The sequence below is a fragment of the Gastrolobium bilobum genome, unplaced genomic scaffold (assembly GCF_033153095.1).
Source record: "Gastrolobium bilobum isolate Gb01-03AN ecotype WA unplaced genomic scaffold, APGP_CSIRO_Gbil_v1 utg15473, whole genome shotgun sequence".
NCBI classification, from domain to species: Eukaryota; Viridiplantae; Streptophyta; class Magnoliopsida; order Fabales; family Fabaceae; genus Gastrolobium; species Gastrolobium bilobum.
This window is the reverse complement of record NW_026897632.1, coordinates 14351-32059: the sequence shown is the minus strand read 5'-3', so window position 1 is coordinate 32059 and position 17709 is coordinate 14351. Positions and strand designations below refer to the sequence as shown.

Genomic DNA, 17709 nt, shown 5'->3' with positions numbered 1-17709 from the left:
AAATATAGTATCTAGCAACATATTTTTTGACATTTTTTTAACATTTCATTATTAAGTGAAATTTCATACTGGTTTCAATTTAGTAACTTGGATTTTCTCTTTATTACTTGACATAAAGTTTTATCTGAATAATTCAAATATGAGTCTCTCTTATATTCATAATCATAAATATTTGAATTAAACAACCCATGCAATGCATAAACTTGATAACTAATACATTTCAAAAACTTCAATTGACCCAATGTGTTAGCAGTTGGTAACACACAAGCTGAGTAGGTGAGGAGAGAATCTGAATTTAATTTTCATCAAATACATCTTTAGAAAGAGGAGATGAACTTTAACAAAAAGAAGAGTGAAATATTCGGAAAATCCAAAGATTTGAATAAGGGCTTCAGTAATAAGTACTAAAAATATTGGAAAGGTTCGAGAAAAATCAAGAAAATACAGGAAGCGTTGACTGCAAATTTTAGTTAACGTATGTAAATTTTTTTTTGCTTGGAAGCTGGAATTAAGGGCATTCAGGATCACTATTGCTTGATGAACTCATCAGGCATCGTCAACGTAACATCATAATTAGCCGAAACAGGGTAAGCAATTGCATTCTTGAACACCTACGGGGTCACAAGTGCTACCAGGACATCCCATCCATATTAAACACATTTTCTCATGCAATGTCAGTTATAGCCCATAGTAAGGCAGTAAGCAACTAAACCACTAACTATTACGATGCAAGAAATGCTGAGAGGGAATAGAAGAGGGTATGCAATTGTTCTGAATTAGTATCTGCATTGCCTTGAAATTCATTACATTTAATTCCTACACATAGCTTAGCTCCCTATAGTCTATACTAGATATTTCACAAAACGTACAACAGAAATATTGATACTATTAATATGAATAATTTTGAAGATTGAAACTGACTTCTTTTTCTCTCCTTTTCCCCCCATCGTATTGAAACTAACAGCTAATGTTCTTGATTGCCTCAATCAGAAGTCAGGATCAATGATAGCAGACGCCAAAAGTCCCAGTACAAATTCACTCTGCCGTGCTTTCTCATCTTTGTCATATAAAGATGACTGAACATCTCTGCAATAATAGAAATATTTGGTCAAATATTTAGAAGAAAGGTAAAAGTATTTACCAAAAAAAGAAGAAGAAGAAAAGATAAAAGTAGTTACGTAATTAAATATCTTAACAAAGAGTACAATGTTAAACAAAAGAGGAAGTGCAAGTCAACCGGAAGTTAAAAGGCACAAATAAGATATATAACCATTTGAATGCCAGAAAGAACCAAAAGGAGCTCAGAAACCCGAGTGTTTTTGGGGACTTGCATATACAGCCAAGTTTTTGGCTCAAATCATCATTGCCTCATTGCCCGACCTATACTAGATGGACCTCAGGTCCTGAAAATGAATACACTTAAATTGCCTCCTCATTAGTATATTACCATGACTACCGTGAAAGCTAGAGATTCATGCATTAATAGTTCTAAAAATTACTCCAAAAACGATGTTAAAGGGATGCTTCCAGTGATTTCAGGCGAAGTGCCTGTTTCCAATATTTCTAGATTACTGCTTCACAAAGTGAAAGGTGATCTCAGAATGTCAAGCTTTTGGCATTATCAATCATCTAATAATGATTTATTGGTCTTGGTCTCAAAACTGACTTTTTTTCTTCCACAAACTCAACAATGATGGATCAAGCAACTTGCATGGGCAACAAATTTATGATTTCTTAGTTGATGTTTGATAATACATGAGGTCATGAGGAATGTGGTATGACACAGTTGACAGAGTGATACTTCATCATACCTTTCTAACACTGTATCATCTGAGGATATTTCTTCAATGCATAATTCACTTGAAAAATCAGGCTGCACATTTTCACGTTCATCAGCAGCAGCTGTACCATATAGAAATGAAACCAATGGATCACATGCTGTCTTAGAGGTAAACATCGCAGGAGATAACCCAGCAGAGAAAGATTGCCAGTGTCCATCCTGTAATCCCTTTCTTGAAAGGGAAAGAGCTGGGTAGGATTCATGTTTGCAGCGTTTTGATTTGAGCTGACTGTAATCTCTAGTCAAGGAAGTATAAACAGTAAAATAATTTCGTAAAAGGAGACAAAAGAGAAACAAATTTAAAGTGTTTATTTTGAATAAATAAAAGCGTTTCTATCAGGCATATCAGAAAGGATATCTTAAATATGTTTTCATGCTGCGCTGCTATGTGCTCAACCATATTCGTCCCCACCCACATGGCACAAACAGGACAAATCTGCAAGTACACACAATGACATAATTGAGTGTAATTCAACAAGCACAACCATTAATAGTACTGCAAATGATTACTTAATAGACAAATACAATAATTGTATAAGAAAAACTATACACACTTTCGAATTTTGGAGCTAATTCAAGTAGCCACCATCAATTATTGAATCCACCAATTGAACCCTCAAATCAGGAGAAATATTACAACTGGTCATTCCATTCCCTTTCTAACCAATTTTGTTAATAATGTGACAATCATGCAATGTCTGTCTAATACACTTGAAAAATATAATAAAGTATTCAATTGTTTTCATATTCTTAAGCATGAAATACTAAAGAAAATTCTCACGTAATGACAAGCAATTAGTGATCACATGATTAACAGAAATTGTTAGACAGATCTGGATTAATAGCCCATTGCAACATTTCTCATAGTTTAAGGGTCTAATTGGTGTTTTTTATTATTATTTTTTTGGGTACATAATTGATGGATTTGAAAGTTCATGGTGGTTACTTGCAATCTTCCTAAAGTTCAACTGGTGAGTGTGTGTGCATTTACATATATTTTTGCCTAATCATATTTAAAATTGGTGGATAAAAAATTAACATCAACTTTACATGGAAGCTCATTCTAGATGTGCCAAACATGGTTATAGAAATCGTCCCATTCATGATTTGAATCATATTGGAGCAAAGTAGTTAGATTCAAGTTGGAGTAACCACTTCAAGTTCTACAAGCTAAGATCTTGTCAGGAACCACATCTTTAAGGGCTTCTGCATAGATGCAAGATATATAGAAATCCAATAAGAAAATCAAGACAAGGTTTCACTTTACAAAACTACATGAATGGTCAACTCCGAGTTGGGATAAACTAGATACCAATCAAGAAACAAAAATAATAATGAATATTTCAGAAGCCATAGGATCCACAATTGCTCAGAGGTCTCAATTGGTTTAACGGTGTTAAAAGGAAAATTTTACACCTGTTGTCTGCAGACTATTTGACAAGGAAGAAATTGACTAAAATTACAAGCATCAAAACCATGGTATATGATATATTCACAAGGTATCAGTTTTTTGCCCCCCTATCAAAATAGGTGGTACTTGTTGGATGCATTATATCTCAAATGCAATCGTAAACAGCTGCTTCTTTGTGAATTTGCTGATCAAAGATAAAAATATGGTTTGGTCCTTCTGGCATTTTGTTTTAAGGGGGAACAAAAAGCAACAAATCAACTAAGCAAGCAGTAAAACAACCCTCAGGGTGATCTCAATGAGGTCTTATTGAAAAAATTACAACATTATAAGGCTTATGATGGAAGTGAAATAAGGTTATCTATGAAAAATACCAACTTGGATAGATAATAGCTAGACAGCAATAAACGAAATATTCCTATGCTAACAATAAAATTTAAAAGTTAATATGAACTGGAAAAGAAGGAAAATAAAATACCCCAGACTTTGCTTCTATTGGATGGTCCACGTCAATATGACAACATAACTCGAGAAGATCAAAATCCTCTGCACAAAACGGGCATGGATAAACCGTCCCTAACTCTTCATCCTCATTGAACTCCTCAAAATCGATTAAGAGCTCTGCTTCAAACATCCAAACAAAAAAGGTTAAACATTTAGCTAACACAAAAGACACCAAAAAACAAAAAAAAAAACAAAAAATAGTTTCCACAAGATTGAAATGAATAAAATGATGTTTGAAAGTAAGGAATCACCGAAGTGGGACATAAGCCTCGATTGGTAGCTTCTAGAAGCAGTAGAGAGGTCCAAGGTCAGAGTCTCGCCTTCCATAGAGTTCTGCTAAGTACTGAGTGATTTTCAGCTAGAAATAGAACAAGCACAATGAAAATCAAAGGGATTTTGACAAGGTATTGGAATTACACAGTGAAGTTGTTTCGGGATTTATCGTCCTTGTTCTTGTGAGTGGTAATGATATATATACATATATATAGTGCTGTGCTGCTATGCTATCACAGGAAGAAGGACGAGGAAAATACCAAGGACTTTCGGTTTCAGATTGTGCGTGGTTGTTGCGTTGGGGATCCTTAATCAGCACGAATTCTAGTTATTCTGTATTTACCAAAATGCCCTCATATTGTCCTGGCTTCGACAAGCCTGGTCATCGGTCAAATACTATATAAATTGTTATTAGTAATACCCAAATCCAATTTTATATTCATATCTCTACTTTTATATATATATATATATATATATATATATATATATGGCTTATCGTTTCTCAAGGTACTTGAGATAATTTTATTTCATTTCTGGCTACTAAATCATAATCGTACAAAGATGAATCAATGGTCATAAAAGAAGAGAGAAAAAGAGAATCACAACCATTCAAAGATAAATCAATTAATATAAAGAAATAATTTATAAATAAATAAAACGACGTAATTTTGGAGTGGCCGGAGATAAACTTATCTCAAGCTGTATGAGAAATATTTTTCCCATATATATATATATATATATATAAGTAAGTTGAGTGATCAATTAAGGATTTATGACTTGGTTGATCTTCTAATCTTGTTTCAAAATAATCTATTTAATAAAATGGATACGTTTTTTTTGTAAAGATGTTTAATTTATTTAATTTAGTAGGTTAAATTTTGAGTATATTTTCAGCGTTCCGGTAGTAACTAATTAACTACTCTCTTAGGAGAAGGTTATACTTACAACCTATTTTTGTTTATAATCTCTTACAACCAATATCTTAATCGTTAATTTTTGTCAATCAACGGTTAAGATTTTCGCAAATAAAATTTATTAATTAATTATTAATTCGCAATAAATGATAACCGTTGATTGACGGAAATCAACGGCTAAGATATTGGTTGTAAGAGGTTGTAAACAAAAATAAATTGTAAGTATAACCTTTCCCACTTTTTTATTTTAAGTAATAAAAAATAAAATTCACGTGGCATAAATCTTAAAAGAGTAATATGATAAATAATATGTGATGGACTTTTTTTCATTCTTAATAAGTTCAAGAGTACTAAAAGTATTGGATCGAAGTAAAAAAAAACATGATTATATAAAAAATCATAACTATATAATGGTAGATTAATGATAATAAAAGAAGAAAAATATATATTAAAATGAATAATTGTAAGATTATAACCGTTGATTTATTTTTGTATGGTTTTTTTTAACACATGACTATATTATGTTTTTTTTTTTTACACAAGAAAATCCATTTCCAAAAGTAATTTTCTAGATCTTAGAGTTTTTGAAAAAACTTATTCAATATAATAAACAAGTTTATTTATTTATTGTTTAGATATATAAATAAAAAATCATAATACTTACATAATTTATTTATTATGAATTAAAAAATATATTAATTTTATTATAATTACACCAATTTAAAAATTTGACTTTATTATCTAATTTGAGAGCTTTTATATAAAATATATTTTTAAACAGACTTTTGAAATACATTTGACTTTATATTTAAAAAAAATAAAATCAAACCAAAAAAAATTATATTAGATAACATATTAAAGTAAAAGTCATACCGATATTTTGTAAAACAAACTTAAACTTACTTAAACAAAACTAATTTATATGTGCAAGCCAATGTTAAGTTGTTATTGTTAAAAAACGGAAAAAATTAAAATTAAAACTCCTTAAAAACGAAGAAATAGAGATGCTGTTTAGGCCCTTTCTTCTTAATGAAATGGATGAGATCAATTTACGAATCTGACCCTTTATGATTCCTAAACCCAAAAACTTGTATGTATGATGACTAATGACTAATGATCGTTCGTTGGTTGTTGTTTCCAATTCCACACCCTCTGTGAGTTTGTGTATTAATTAAGCCAAGGAAAGGAACGGAACGGAACCAGAGTCACCGAGTTGTTCCTTTTCGAAACTTGAATGAATGGCGACGAGAAATCGAACTTTAGAGTTCAGGAAGCACAGAGACGCCGTGAAGAGCGTACGTGCTCCTCTGTCTTCGTCAGCATCTGCTTCCGGCGGTGGTCCTGTCATTGAAATGGTTAGCACTTCGCTTCTTCGTTCCAATCGATCTTCCTATACCCCTCTAAGCACCGAGGATCCAGGTCCAGCAACCTCAAGGTTTTCCTTTTCCCCTTTATCATAACGCAATCCACGTTTGTTTCATCTTTAATGCCTCATGCCCATGATTGTATTAGTATTTGGCCCAATAGTTAAAATTTCTGTCTGGTCTTTTGTGAGTGTGCAAGTTTAGATTTTGATTTGTGGGTAATTGCCCCATCCAATCATCAATAACCTAACATGCCTTTACTAAGTTTGCAACACTGTTGAAATTAGTACCTTCAAGATTTTTTGAATTTCAAACTCAGTGTAATCTCATCAAATGTTGTTGTGTCTTGGTGTGTTAGGGATGCATTTACTGTGGGCTTGCCTCCTTCTTGGGTGGATGATTCCGAAGAAATAGCTACGAATATACAACGTGCTCGAGTTAAAATTGCTGAGTTAATAAAAGCTCATTCAAAGGCTTTAATGCCCTCCTTTGGTGATGGCAAAGATGATCAGCGTCAGATTGAGACTCTCACCCAGGAAATTACAGCTCTCCTCAGAAAGTCTGAAATGAGGCTAAAAAAACTTTCCACTGATAGTGGATCTTCTGAGGATTCTAATGTCAAAAAAAATGTGCAGGTAATTTTGTTTTTAAAAATATTTTATACCATCCTATGCAATGCACACTATTTTGTTCAAACTTTACCCTTTTTTTCTTTCAATTGAGGTTAATTAGTATTGGTCTTAAGGTAGATTTAGGCTCTTGCACGATTAATTGTAGTAGGGGCAAAAAAGAAAGATATAGGTTACTGGATAATCTAAGTTCTGCTTGCTCTTAGTCAGGCCTCGGGAGATTGTCCCAAAGATATATATGCTATTACAGAAAGTTTATCTTTAGTTCCGCTATGATTAGGCTGTTTAGTCAAAATTTTGTTAATAGACAAAGTTAATTGAAAGGTTTGTTTAAAATAAAGTAAAAAAAGAAAAGAAATAGTGTCATACGAACCTTGAGAGAAACTTACCCCCAAAAGCTAGCGCATAAGGTAGAAGAGTCCAAAGTACATATAAACCCACACCATAACCTTATGTTTCCGATGTGGGACTCAAGTCCCATACCTTGCAATTGGATTGTAACATTTCACCCACTTCGTAGCACCGGTGCCCAATCGACATGGCTTTTGCTAGCCCTGGACGAACACTGCAATGCCAGCGTCACTAACTGCGCCGCTCGATTGCAACTGGGAGACATAGTGGAAGGCTCTAATACCAATTTATATGGACCTTGAGAGAACCTCACCCCAAAAGCTAGCTCATAAGATAGGAGAGCCCAAAGTCCTTATAAACCCTACACCAGATGCTTATGTTTCTGATATGGGACTAAAGTTTCATACTTTACAATTGGATCGTAAAACAGTGCCAATCAAATTAACAAGCAAATTAAATTAATTGAAAATGAGTAAGAGACTGTGAATAAGAGCATGTAAATTGAGTAAAGACTAGCAATAATCAAAGACTATGAATAAGAGCGTGTAAATTGCATTTGAATGTTTAAAGAAAACAAAGAAAGAAATTAATCTATGCAATGAAACTAATCAAAGAAATCAATAACAAATAAAAAAATCGAACAATGAAAACAACAATGGAAATAGCAACAAAGTCAGAACAGCACTCGAAATAAAGAACTGACAGGTAATTATCAAAGATAAAGAACAAGTAACTGGTATGGAATTTAATGCAAAGAAAATAAAGAAATGCAAGGAAAGAAGTCAAATAATCTTAAGGATTATCTGATTGAGAGATGAAAAGAAATTGTGAGGAAATTTAAAGAAATAAACTTTTATTGTGTGTGAATATTACATAAAATAAGTCAAGGTGGAAGATATAATTGACTCTCCCCAGACACCTCTGCATCAGAGTGATTTGGATATGTGTAAGGATGTGTTTAAGTGTTTAGTTTCCAACTCCTCTAATGTCTTTCATACTGACAGGATCTCGACTAATATCTTAGTATGATAACTGCCTGACTTTGATGGAGACATTTCTCTTGCAAATTCAACTTCTAATAACTGATGATCTTTAAATTTGAATTCAAATTCAAATGCGTAAAGCTGCTAGCTCTCTCAAAGTCTTCAACACTTGATTTTGATTAGGTTTTCCATGTCTTGGTTTTCCTTCAACTACTTTCTTCAATTAGATCTTCATTCAAGAAGGAGACCAGAGGGTCTTTCTTTTCGATCCTAGTTATATGATGGTTCCTCTTGATAGCCTTAACTATGTTGAGCATTTTTGCTTTATTGCCTGAATAATCAAAATGCCTCCTTTTGATTGTTTGATACATGAATCAAAAAGTTTATTCTATACCAACACTGGCCTTATTGGTGAACTATAGCTTTAGCCTTCCCCATCCTTGAAAAGGTCCAGTTGGCCCTTTTCTTATTTCTCTTTGTTTTTCATGTATTATTCGACATGAATTTATATCCTATCTTCATTTAGATTTTGTTGTTCTTTTAGTTTAACTCAACTGATTTTCTGTCATTTTTTAAAAAACAGTTCCTTGGTAAAAGGTGGTGATTTGTAAATAGATGAGAATTTACTTCTATCTTGAATGCGTGCTTCAAATTTTAAGCAATTTATGATATGCAAATTTTTTTAATATACTTGGTGATTTCTTGGGATTGGCATGACTAGCTTCTGTATCTACTTGTGGCAGCGTTCCCTTGCTACAGACCTTCAGAACCTATCTATGGACCTCCGGCGAAAGCAGTCGGCATATTTGAAACGTTTGCAGCAGCAAAAAGAGGTTGCAACTTTTTTTGTTAGTGAATTTTTCAATTCCAAATTATTTCATATTGTCTTCCACCATTTTTATCAATCCTGTTTCTTTATTTGCTAACTCATGAATCTACTTTCGTGGACTCATTGCTTCTTGATTTTTTGCTATTTTTAATTCTTTTGGTATTTAAATGATTGAATTTATGGTTGCGATCCCAATTCCCAACCCACAAGTCTGTTGTGTCTAGAACTACACCTGTGTTACTATTTTATATTTTTGCTTCACTGATGTTCATATTTGGGTGTAATTATGCAGGGTTATGATGGGGTTGACTTGGAGATGAACTTTAACGGGAATAAATTTGGTTTGCAGGATGATGGATTCAGTGATGTGGTATGTTGTTTATTGTAACTAATCTCTCTAGCAGGGCCATATTATTTTAAGAAATCTTAAGCTGTGCAATTTTAGGAAGGATGCATTTCTTTTTCCTAGTTAAATGACTATTGATAGTTTCTTTTCTTTCCTAGCAATTATTAATGCAAATTATATGGTGAAACTGTAAGACTTCGGTTCAAACTAGGCAATGACCTTTTTTGAGTTTGACTCTTCAGGATTCTCCAGTTGCAAAATGTGGGGTCTTGTGAAAGTCTATAAAAAACCAGAATTTTCAAATTAACATTGCTAGCAATGGTTTTTTATCATGATTTTATGACTAAATTAGTATGATTTCAAAATTATGATTCTGAGATATAGATTCTTTTTATGTTGTATAACTAGAATTTTTAATAATTGATAGTCGACAAGCAAGAAGATGCATATCTTGCTTTATGTGGCATGAGTTTTTCTTGCTTGGTTGTGGGTTTTGGCTCATGGATTTAAAGATATTTTTTTATTTACCCTTTTTTCCTTCTACTGTTTCTATTTTTGGGTTATAATATGCTGTCTCCATTTGTTTAGAAAGAGGATTAGAGATTCCTGATCCTCCTATTATTGTCATTACTTTCTATCTTGCATTTCCTATCCCAAAAAAAAAAAAAAGGAAAAAGAAGAAAGTTTCTGCAATTGGATCTGAATTTTGTAAATAATTCCCGTGTACTTTTTATAAAAAAAAAAAAAAAGGAAAACAAATCCCTTGTCCTTATTTTCAGCGCTTTATCTTTTCTTGAACTTATTAAAATATGAGGATTAAGTTAACAGTTATCTGACCTAAAGGTTCTTTCTGAGGGAGGTAGTGTGATTCATTAGGATCATTTTTGCTTGTGATGGATTTAATCTCTTGGTCCAACTATTTCTATCCTTAGGATGAAGCTGACAGTTTAAAAGGAGTATTAAATGCTATGAAATATTTATTTTTTGTTCTGTCTCGTACATGGATATGGATGAAGTTCTATCCAAAGAAAGAGATAATGATAGTTGGTATTTGATATATTCCAGGGTTTTAGTGAACAACAAATGTCAAAGCTAAAGAAAAGTGAGCAGTTATCAGAGGAAAGGGAAAGAGAGATTGAACAGGCAATTTGAAGGCATTCGGTGTATTGCTTGAAGAAAAATCACTTTGTGTACCTTGTCTGACAATGAGAATTTTGCTGTAGGTCATGAAATCGGTAAACGAACTTGCTCAGATCATGAAGGATCTTTCTGTCCTTGTGATAGACCAGGTTATTGCCCCACCCTTGTTTAAAATGGATTTATAGAATGAAAGGTGACTCAGGAAGCTGATATTCCTGCAGGGAACAATTGTGGATAGAATTGACTACAACATTCAGAGTGTTGCTACATCGGTTGAGGAGGGTTTTAAGCAGTTACAAAAGGTTCTGTTTTCTTTTACCCTCTTACTTGCGTTGAGACTTTTATTGGTTTTTATTTGTGCAAATTGGAGCTTTTATCCACATTTGTTTTGGGATTTTTATCAGCTGTTAGCCTGTAATCATCATCTTTAAACATGTACTTGCAGGCTGAGAGAACGCAGAAACAAGGAGGGGTGATTACGTGTGCAACAGTGCTTGTTATAATGTGCTTTATCATGATAGTTCTCTTGATATTGAAGGAGATACTCTTTTAGTCATATTAATGACCGCTTTACCGTCTGTCACTTTCCTCGTGTCAATATGAATCAAATCACATTGTTTGAAGACTGTATCATCGGCACTGTGATAGTGCACTTCAGGTATGAGAACTTGTTTTATAGAAGGGGATCAGCTCCTTCTTGAGTGGCAATGGGAGATAGCAAAGTACAGTATTGCTTCGTGCAATTATATACAGATAAATAGTTTGTTGTAGGTGCTTGAGATTTGGAAAGAAAATTTGTGCACTATTTAGTTTTAACAAATCATGTAAAGACTGATTTTCAGCAAATTCAAAACTTAAAAAAGAAAAGAAAAAAGAGAGAGAGTTGTGTTAGACACAATTTAGTCATATTCAAAGATAGATCTTGGATAAGACAAAATGGTAGGGGAAATTATATACATCCAAGGGCCATCAAAATGTTAATTTTTTTTTTTTTTGGACATTACAGGGAATAGAACCGCACACCTAATACACCTTAAACACACCCAACACCACTAGGCTGTCCCTTGATGGTACAAAAAATGTTAATTTATGTCAGTTATTCTGTTTATTACTCTACCTAACTACAATTTTTATTTTTATTTTTATAGATGTTTGATTTCTAACGTTATTTTTATCCCACATTCTTTTAATACCCCACTAGAAAAAAAAAATTAAATTATTTTTCAAAACTGTAGTGATTTTAATACCCCATGGCGCATTTTTAGTGCCGTTTTGCGCTCTCGCCATCGTTTGCCCCACCTTGTACCTTGCGATTGGACCCGACCATAAATATTTGATTAAATGTTGGTGTAATTCAAATTTTATGTGAACTAGAAATTAAATGACGAAGGAGCGAAGGGAGGGATGGTTGAAATGGGTTTTCGAGTTAGGTTTGTTTGAAATTTAGCAATAGTGCAGCAGCACCGTAAATTTTTTTGGGGGGCTGTGGAGGGTCATGGGGAGATAGGGAAAACATGCAAGGTAATATGGAAAATCTATTACTTGTTTTTTACCAGGTAATGCGGTGTATTACTGAAAACATCAGAAATTGAAGTCCTTTATTCTTAGGAGGTAATATACTATGTCATGTCCTCATCTAATGCTTCATCTTGAGAGTTGCTGTTACAGAATTTCAAAATGCGAAAAAGCATTTGATTTTATGAAGTATCCAATAAGTATTTTGTAGATTGTATGGGAATTTTTTAATTTAAAAAAATACGAAAAATATAAATTAAAATATTTTAGAAAAAATAACTTATAAAAAAATTTAATAAAAAAATAACCTGTTAATTAGTTATTTTGTAAAATACACTTTAATTTAATATATAAGAGATAACTGTTTGATCCAAATTAATGCACGAATTATAACTCAGTAACTCAACTCAAAGAAACAAAAAATTAAACAAAAGAGAGAAGATGTTGCGATTGCGACAGGTTATTGGACCGTTGAGCTATAAAAGTTGAAACTCGTTTAAGTTGACTCTCTCAAACGGACCGTTTAGATTATTAGAAAGCGAAAAAACGAAAGCATATTCGAGATTCGAGTGAATCAGCGATCTAGATCTACTGACCGTTGGATTTAAATCCCAATGTGTGAACCTTTTTCTTTCCAATTCAAATTCGACCGTTGCTCATTTCTCAAGCTACTTGTGCTTCTTCTTCCTCCTTCTATTCACTTCACTTCACTTCCTATCTCTGTTTTCTCTACTATCCCTTTCACTTTCTGAATCTTTATCGTTTTCTGGGATTCAATAACATGGTGAAGATGGCCTCATCTCCTTCTTCTTCTTCTCCCTCTCCGGTGACCATAACGGTGTCTTCGGGAGGAAAAGCAGGAGGAAGTAGAAGCATGGGGATAACCAGTCCCGTACCACGTGCTTCAGTCTCTAACAACCCAAATTCCCCTCTGGGTGCCGCCAGAAGGAGGGTATCAGGTGGAGGCAACTATTCCTCTATGTCCAAAGAAGATGGTATGGAAGAAATCAATTCACAATACGTAACATACACTGTTCATATTCCTCCAACACCTGACCGCAAGCCCTTATCAACCTCACAGACAAGCCTCCCTGAAGATGGTTGCAAGAACACAAGTTTCATCTCCGGCACAATCTTCACTGGTGGTTACAACTCTGTTACACGAGGGCATGTCCTTGAATCCTCCATGGAAAGCGTGGAGCCACAAAAATCTGGATTGGCTTGCGGAATGGAAGGTTGTGATGAGAAAGCAATCCAAGGGTTTCAGAGTGGTTGTTGTGAGTGCGGGTTTAAGATTTGCAGGGATTGTTACTTGGAGTGTGGTGGAAATGGAGAGGGTAGGTGTCCTGGATGCAAAGAGCCTTACAATTATGTGAGCGATGATGATGATGATGATGAAGAAGAAGAAGAGGAGGAGCATGTATCTGAGGCCAAAGACCAGGCCTTGCCTTTAACTTCAATGCCGGACTTCAAAATGGACAAGAGGCTTTCTTGTGTGAAATCGTTCAAAGCACAGAACCATCCACCTGACTTTGATCACACTCGATGGCTCTTTGAAACTAAGGGAACTTATGGCTATGGAAACGCTGTGTGGCCTAAAGATGAATATGGTGCTAATGGATTTGAACCCCCTCCGGATTTTGGAGAGAAAGCTAGGAGACCTTTGACCCGTAAGGTTGGGGTTTCAGCTGCCATTCTCAGTCCATATAGGTGAGTGAGTGAATGAGTCGAAAGCTTGATTTTTTTATTTTTTTTTATTTTCAAAATATCATAATCCTAATGTGGCTAATGTGTACAATTATTGTGCTTGTTTGTTTCAGAATACTTATTCTGATGCGTCTTGTTGCACTGGGTTTGTTTCTTACATGGAGGATTCGACACCCCAACCGGGAAGCAATGTGGCTGTGGGGGATGTCCATAACTTGTGAGCTATGGTTTGCATTTTCTTGGCTTCTTGATCAGCTCCCTAAGCTCTGCCCTGTGAACAGAGTCACTGACCTGTCTGTTCTGAAAGAGAGGTTTGAGTCACCTAACCTCCGCAACCCAAAAGGTAAATCTGATCTCCCCGGGGTTGATATCTTCGTTTCCACAGCAGACCCAGAAAAGGAGCCTCCTCTTGTCACCGCAAACACCATTCTCTCCATCCTCGCAGTTGATTATCCGGTGGAAAAGGTTGCGTGTTACTTGTCTGATGATGGTGGAGCTCTGTTGACATTTGAGGCTCTTGCTGAGACTGCTAGCTTTGCAAGAACGTGGGTTCCTTTCTGTCGAAAGCACCAAATAGAGCCGAGAAATCCCGAAGCATATTTTGGGCATAAGCGTGATTTTCTCAAGAATAAGGTCCGGTTAGACTTTGTGAGGGAGAGGAGAAGGGTGAAGAGGGAATATGATGAGTTCAAAGTGAGAATAAACTCCTTACCTGAATCCATAAGGAGAAGATCCGATGCTTACAATGCTCATGAGGAGTTACGAGCCAAGAAGAAACAGATGGAAGGTTCCAGTGTCTCCGAACCCATTAAGGTTCCTAAAGCAACATGGATGTCTGATGGTTCTCATTGGCCAGGAACTTGGGCATCAGCAGAACCAGACCACTCAAGAGGGGACCATGCTGGTATAATTCAGGTAACTTCTTCAATACTATCAATATCATGTTGTCTGTGTATTATGTAGTGTTTAAATTGGGTGCTTAAACACTAGGCTTATCTTCTCTCTCTGCTCTGCAGGCAATGTTAGCTCCACCAAATGCAGAACCGAAATTTGGTGCAGAAGCTGATGGGGAGAATTTGATTGACACAACAGATGTTGATATTAGGTTGCCCATGCTTGTTTATGTGTCTCGTGAGAAGAGGCCAGGATATGATCACAACAAGAAAGCAGGAGCCATGAATGCTCTTGTTCGCACTAGCGCCGTCATGTCCAATGGACCATTCGTTCTGAATCTTGACTGTGATCATTATATCTACAACTCCTTGGCTCTTAGGGAAGGTATGTGCTTTATGCTTGATAGGGGCGGTGATAGGATATGTTATGTTCAATTCCCTCAAAGGTTTGAGGGCATTGACCCCAGTGATAGATATGCAAACCACAATACAGTGTTCTTCGATGTGAGCATGAGAGCTCTTGATGGCTTACAGGGCCCAATGTATGTGGGAACGGGCTGCATATTCAGAAGAACGGCTCTTTATGGGTTTAGTCCTCCTAGAGCTACAGAACATCATGGGTGGTTAGGCAGGAAGAAAATCAAGTTGTTTCTGAGAAAGCCCAAGGTGTCAAAAAAGGAAGAAGATGAAGTAGTTGTGCCAATCAATGGTGATCCCAATGACGATGATGCAGATATTGAGTCCTTGCTTCTTCCCAAAAGGTTTGGAAATTCTACTTCTCTCGCTGCATCTATTCCTGTGGCAGAATACCAAGGAAGGTTACTTCAGGATTTGCAAGGAAAGGGAACACACGGAAGGCCAGCAGGTTCTCTTGCTGTGCCTCGTGAACCATTAGATGCTGCTACTGTTGCAGAAGCTATAAGTGTCATATCTTGTTTCTATGAGGATAAAACTGAATGGGGGAAACGAGTTGGGTGGATATATGGTTCCGTTACAGAAGATGTGGTGACCGGTTACAGAATGCACAACAGAGGTTGGAGATCTGTGTACTGTGTTACAAAAAGGGATGCTTTTAGAGGAACAGCTCCAATCAATTTGACAGACAGGCTCCATCAAGTGCTTCGTTGGGCAACAGGATCGGTTGAGATCTTCTTCTCAAGGAACAATGCATTATTGGCCAGTCCTAGAATGAAGTTCTTGCAGAGGGTAGCATATTTCAATGTGGGAATGTACCCTTTCACTTCAATGTTTTTAATTGTCTATTGTTTTCTGCCTGCATTATCCCTATTTTCAGGGCAGTTTATAGTCCAATCCTTGAGTGCAACTTTTCTAGTGTTCTTGCTGGGTATCACAATCACGCTGTGCTTGCTTGCAATACTTGAGATCAAGTGGTCAGGAATCAATCTACATGATTGGTGGCGCAATGAACAGTTCTGGTTAATTGGTGGAACAAGTGCCCATCCTGCTGCTGTTTTACAAGGGTTGTTGAAGGTCATAGCAGGAGTAGACATCTCATTCACCCTGACCTCAAAGTCAGCCACTCCAGAAGATGGAGATGAGGAGTTTGCTGATCTTTACATCGTAAAATGGAGCTTTCTAATGATCCCTCCAATTACAATTATGATGGTGAACACGATTGCTATTGCTGTAGGAGTAGCCAGGACTTTGTACAGCCCATTTCCACAATGGAGCAGACTAGTAGGAGGGGTGTTTTTCAGTTTCTGGGTCTTATGCCATCTTTACCCGTTTGCAAAGGGCTTGTTGGGAAGGAGAGGGAAGGTTCCTACCATCGTCTATGTTTGGTCTGGATTGCTTTCAATTATTATCTCTATGCTTTGGGTGTACATAAACCCTCCTTCTGGAAGACCACAAGATTACATGAATTTCCAGTTCCCTTAGTTTGAGGAAGATGAAGTTTCTCCAAAAGATTACATGAATTTCCATTTCCCTTAGTTTGAGGAAGATGAAGTTCCTCTGCTTCATCTTGTACTGCAAATCATGTGTATGCTTTTTTCTATGTTGTATTAAATTGTGAGTATATCTTACTTTCTGCTATTCTGATTACGTGTGGGCCAATCTCTTGCTGTAGTTATTAGTCCAATTTTATTGTTAATGTCTCAAATGACTGAGATGATATATCATGAATAGCGATTATGTTGTATTAAATTGTGAGTAATCAAGAACATAACAAGAAATGTGCCTTTGTGACTTTAGCCCCTAGTGAGTCCATTCATCACTGTCTAGCAGCCAATAAAAAAAGGGTTTTATAAGAGTTAAATTGTAGGAAAAGTGATTGTGTAATGTTATAGAGATTCGTTTTGCGTGCTTAATTTATTTTTTATTTTTTTTTTAGAAAGTGTGGACCCCACAAAATGTTGTGTGTGTAGGAAAGTTGTTGGTGTCATGTGACATGATAGATGTAAATCCCATAAAAAAATGTAACATGATATTTACAAACGAAAAACAACATAACAAGAAATGTGCCTTTGTGATGTCTAGCAGCCAATAAAAAAATGTAACATGATAATTACAAACGAAAAAGAACATAACAAGAAATGTGCCTTTGTGACTTTGTATATCTGGTATTGCCCCTTGTTTCTAGTGAGTCCATTCATCACTGTCTAGCACAGCCAATAAAAAAATGTAAAATGATAATTACAATCGATAAAGATCACAAATTTTAATAGGATTTTGATTCTCATTCAATAGCTGATATTTGGTTTGTTAACATTTTCGTCAAGACGTCGGTCATAACATACCAATAAAAGCCACCTCGCATAAGAACAAAATCTCCCCCGCGACAACTTACCAAATCAGAATTTGAGTAAGGATTAATGTTTCATTTTGTGCTTAGTATGTGGTTATTGATGTAGTCTTGTTGACGCCAAATTGGGACAAAAACCCATTTGTCATTGGCTGAGGCAAAATTTTCACCTCAAGACCATTTATAGCCGATGGAGAGCGGAACAAAATTACAATGCTCAATCTCATTATTCTCCCTCTGCCCAGAGTT

At 35.4% G+C, this 17709-nt stretch overlaps 3 protein-coding genes across 7 annotated transcripts; 2 read left to right on the top strand and 1 right to left on the bottom strand.

Moving 5' to 3' along the window:
* Positions 1 to 763: 763 nt before the first annotated feature.
* On the bottom strand, positions 764 to 4292 carry LOC133308824 (protein DEHYDRATION-INDUCED 19 homolog 6-like). The gene is made up of 5 exons (XM_061509543.1): positions 4004 to 4292; positions 3727 to 3869; positions 2199 to 2276; positions 1812 to 2071; positions 764 to 1086 (listed from the first exon to the last, which is right to left on the bottom strand). Exons 1-5 carry the CDS (start codon positions 4077 to 4079, stop codon positions 987 to 989), a joined length of 657 nt encoding a protein of 218 aa, XP_061365527.1. The 5' UTR covers positions 4080 to 4292; the 3' UTR covers positions 764 to 986.
* A 1742-nt stretch (positions 4293 to 6034) lies between these two features.
* Positions 6035 to 11671, top strand: LOC133308823 (syntaxin-43-like). Of its 3 annotated transcripts, none has more exons than XM_061509542.1 (8): positions 6035 to 6374; positions 6662 to 6938; positions 9010 to 9099; positions 9388 to 9462; positions 10507 to 10584; positions 10665 to 10730; positions 10803 to 10883; positions 11027 to 11671. In XM_061509542.1, the coding sequence occupies exons 1-8, from the start codon at positions 6178 to 6180 to the stop codon at positions 11132 to 11134; spliced, it is 972 nt and encodes a 323-aa protein (XP_061365526.1). In that variant the 5' UTR covers positions 6035 to 6177; the 3' UTR covers positions 11135 to 11671. The 3 variants fall into 3 exon arrangements, with proteins under 3 accessions (XP_061365526.1, XP_061365524.1, XP_061365523.1); XM_061509540.1 differs by having other exon boundaries at positions 6037 to 6374; positions 9010 to 9102; positions 9388 to 9465; XM_061509539.1 differs by having other exon boundaries at positions 6040 to 6374; positions 9388 to 9465.
* An 840-nt stretch (positions 11672 to 12511) lies between these two features.
* LOC133308841 (cellulose synthase-like protein D5) lies at positions 12512 to 16736 on the top strand. Of its 3 annotated transcripts, none has more exons than XM_061509564.1 (4): positions 12512 to 13468; positions 13526 to 13806; positions 13917 to 14718; positions 14820 to 16736. In XM_061509564.1, the coding sequence occupies exons 1-4, from the start codon at positions 12878 to 12880 to the stop codon at positions 16593 to 16595; spliced, it is 3450 nt and encodes a 1149-aa protein (XP_061365548.1). In that variant the 5' UTR covers positions 12512 to 12877; the 3' UTR covers positions 16596 to 16736. The 3 variants fall into 3 exon arrangements, with proteins under 3 accessions (XP_061365548.1, XP_061365547.1, XP_061365546.1); XM_061509563.1 differs by having other exon boundaries at positions 13508 to 13806; XM_061509562.1 differs by having other exon boundaries at positions 12512 to 13806.
* The last annotated feature ends 973 nt before the right edge of the window (positions 16737 to 17709 follow it).

What these genes read in the sequence shown, in the direction of transcription:
- LOC133308823 (XM_061509540.1), top strand. Translation starts at nt 6,178, where the DNA reads ATGGCGACGAGAAATCGAACTTTAGAGTTCAGGAAGCACAGAGACGCC. An exon ending in ATGTCAAAAAAAATGTGCAG is followed by an intron (nt 6,939 to 9,009) that starts GTAATTTTGTTT and finishes TACTTGTGGCAG; the next exon opens with CGTTCCCTTGCTACAGACCT. An exon ending in TGCAGCAGCAAAAAGAGGTT is followed by an intron (nt 9,103 to 9,387) that starts GCAACTTTTTTT and finishes GTAATTATGCAG; the next exon opens with GGTTATGATGGGGTTGACTT.
- LOC133308841 (XM_061509562.1), top strand. Translation starts at nt 12,878, where the DNA reads ATGGTGAAGATGGCCTCATCTCCTTCTTCTTCTTCTCCCTCTCCGGTG. An exon ending in GCCATTCTCAGTCCATATAG is followed by an intron (nt 13,807 to 13,916) that starts GTGAGTGAGTGA and finishes TGTTTGTTTCAG; the next exon opens with AATACTTATTCTGATGCGTC. An exon ending in ACCATGCTGGTATAATTCAG is followed by an intron (nt 14,719 to 14,819) that starts GTAACTTCTTCA and finishes TCTGCTCTGCAG; the next exon opens with GCAATGTTAGCTCCACCAAA.
- LOC133308824 (XM_061509543.1), bottom strand. Translation starts at nt 4,079, where the DNA reads ATGGAAGGCGAGACTCTGACCTTGGACCTCTCTACTGCTTCTAGAAGC. An exon ending in CAATAGAAGCAAAGTCTGGG is followed by an intron (nt 2,277 to 3,726) that starts GTATTTTATTTT and finishes GTGTACTTGCAG; the next exon opens with ATTTGTCCTGTTTGTGCCAT. An exon ending in GATGATACAGTGTTAGAAAG is followed by an intron (nt 1,087 to 1,811) that starts GTATGATGAAGT and finishes CTATTATTGCAG; the next exon opens with AGATGTTCAGTCATCTTTAT.